The 1,716-nt window shown below is 32.3% G+C and overlaps 1 protein-coding gene across 1 annotated transcript; it reads right to left on the bottom strand.

The window, feature by feature from the left end:
* Positions 1-504: 504 nt before the first annotated feature.
* LOC111684093 (C-type lectin 37Da-like) lies at positions 505-1,325 on the bottom strand. Its single transcript, XM_046946617.1, has 3 exons — positions 1,136-1,325; positions 1,004-1,077; positions 505-939 (listed from the first exon to the last, which is right to left on the bottom strand). The coding sequence occupies exons 1-3, from the start codon at positions 1,230-1,232 to the stop codon at positions 571-573; spliced, it is 540 nt and encodes a 179-aa protein (XP_046802573.1). The 5' UTR covers positions 1,233-1,325; the 3' UTR covers positions 505-570.
* Positions 1,326-1,716: the final 391 nt, after the last annotated feature.

Below are 1,716 nucleotides of genomic sequence, written 5' to 3'. Positions count from 1 at the left end.
CTTCAGTCTCTCCTTCCGTCCGTCTGTCCATTCGTTCATGTAAACCTTGTAATCAAACTACAGGTCACAATTTTGAAGATAGTTAAATGAAATTTGGTACAAGATATTCTACTATCCAAGGGACGAAGTCAATTGCCCACACACCATTGAAACCCCGATTAGGGGAATTCAAAGTTGCACAACCAAGTTTTGTACTAACCTTCGTTTTCCTTATGAACTTTATGAACATAGGGTTTTATTTGACCCCATTCAGCTCAGGATAACTTGCTAAGTAGATTTAGCTATGTCGTTCTCTCTGAATGTTTCTGTGTACGTGTGAACTAAGTCGCAGTTTGCAATATACATTTATTTTTATAGAAATCTTAATTATACTGCTTCTCATGTACACTCTTTAATACAAAAATGACATTTATATGGGCGGATAGAAAGACTCACTAGTTTCTAGTAAAACTCTAATATTTGATATCCCGATCAATTTTCACTTTGAAAATTAAACCAGTTCCCTTTACTTATTGGTATTTAACTTTATTCTTTTTTTTTATTTTACACAAAATCACTTACACTTCGACTTTAAAAAACACTTAAAACTATAGTTTTTGGTTTATCAGCTTCACACACATAATACGCCTTTTCATGACATACCCAATCGTTCATTTGATACTTAGGCTTTATGTACCACAAATGTACACAATTCTCATGACCACCATAGTTATCCGGTTGACCAGCCGACCAATCGGCATAACTAATACGTTCACCATTTTTATACCAATAGAAATCACCTTCCGAATCTGTGTCAGAGCCAGACAACCACCACCAACGATCTAAAGGATATTTATCAATCAAATAATTAGATAAAGCAGACATTTCATTTTGAGAGTCTATAGAAGCCAAAGAACCGCCCATAGAGCGGCAAATTAAGAAGGCTTTATACCAAGTAACCTAAAGAAAAATAGGTGAAAGTATGTGAAAATCTGAAGAAGTTTGTGCAAATATTTGCGCTCACCTTGGTTTGTCCAAAATAATAGAATTTGCTATCCACCTTCACAAATGGCTGTATGTTTAAGTTGTCCGCAAATCCTAAAAAAAATTCTTAAAAAATCAGCTTTCTTTAAAAGTAATTCCCAATTTGTAATACCATCCAAAACAGAAGTAATCACTTGACCTGTGTGGACAGCCGTTGTTATTATTAAAATATTTAAAGTAAAAAAGATTTTTAAAATATTTTTCCACATTCTCAACGCTTAGCTTATGAACTGCTTTAAGCTTCAATTGATACTGCAAATAAATAAAAATAATATAAAGATCTTATTGAGTAAGTTTTATTACTGATAAGCTTTAAATTAATTTTATTTGTTTTAATATTGTTTTAAAATATGTAGTTTGTTATCAGCGATTTTTTTGTTTGAATGCTGGCATTAAATTTTAAAGACAACATCTGGTGAATTCTTGATTACTATAGTTTCTTTACCTCATTTCATTCTTATCACCTTTAAAGTGGGAATTCCCCTCTGGTGCTTTTTGTGTTTTAAATTGTTTTTTTTTTTTTTAATTTCAATTTAAAGATAATTACTTGAACTGCAAAGCTACGAATACTTCTTCCGCCTAAACATTGTCTAGTCTTGTCTAGTCTTGTCTAGTCTTGTCTAGTCTTGTCTAGTCTTGTCTAGTCTTGTCTAGTCTTGTCTAGTCTTGTCTAGTCTTGTCTAGTCTTGTCTA

Source organism: Lucilia cuprina, chromosome 3 (assembly GCF_022045245.1).
Source record: "Lucilia cuprina isolate Lc7/37 chromosome 3, ASM2204524v1, whole genome shotgun sequence".
In the NCBI taxonomy this organism is placed as follows: domain Eukaryota; kingdom Metazoa; phylum Arthropoda; class Insecta; order Diptera; family Calliphoridae; genus Lucilia; species Lucilia cuprina.
This window is presented reverse-complemented; position numbering and strand designations above follow the sequence as displayed.

What these genes read in the sequence shown, in the direction of transcription:
- LOC111684093 (XM_046946617.1), bottom strand. Translation starts at nt 1,232, where the DNA reads ATGTGGAAAAATATTTTAAAAATCTTTTTTACTTTAAATATTTTAATA. An exon ending in GATTACTTCTGTTTTGGATG is followed by an intron (nt 1,078 to 1,135) that starts GTATTACAAATT and finishes AATTTTTTTTAG; the next exon opens with GATTTGCGGACAACTTAAAC. An exon ending in ATTATTTTGGACAAACCAAG is followed by an intron (nt 940 to 1,003) that starts GTGAGCGCAAAT and finishes ATTTTTCTTTAG; the next exon opens with GTTACTTGGTATAAAGCCTT.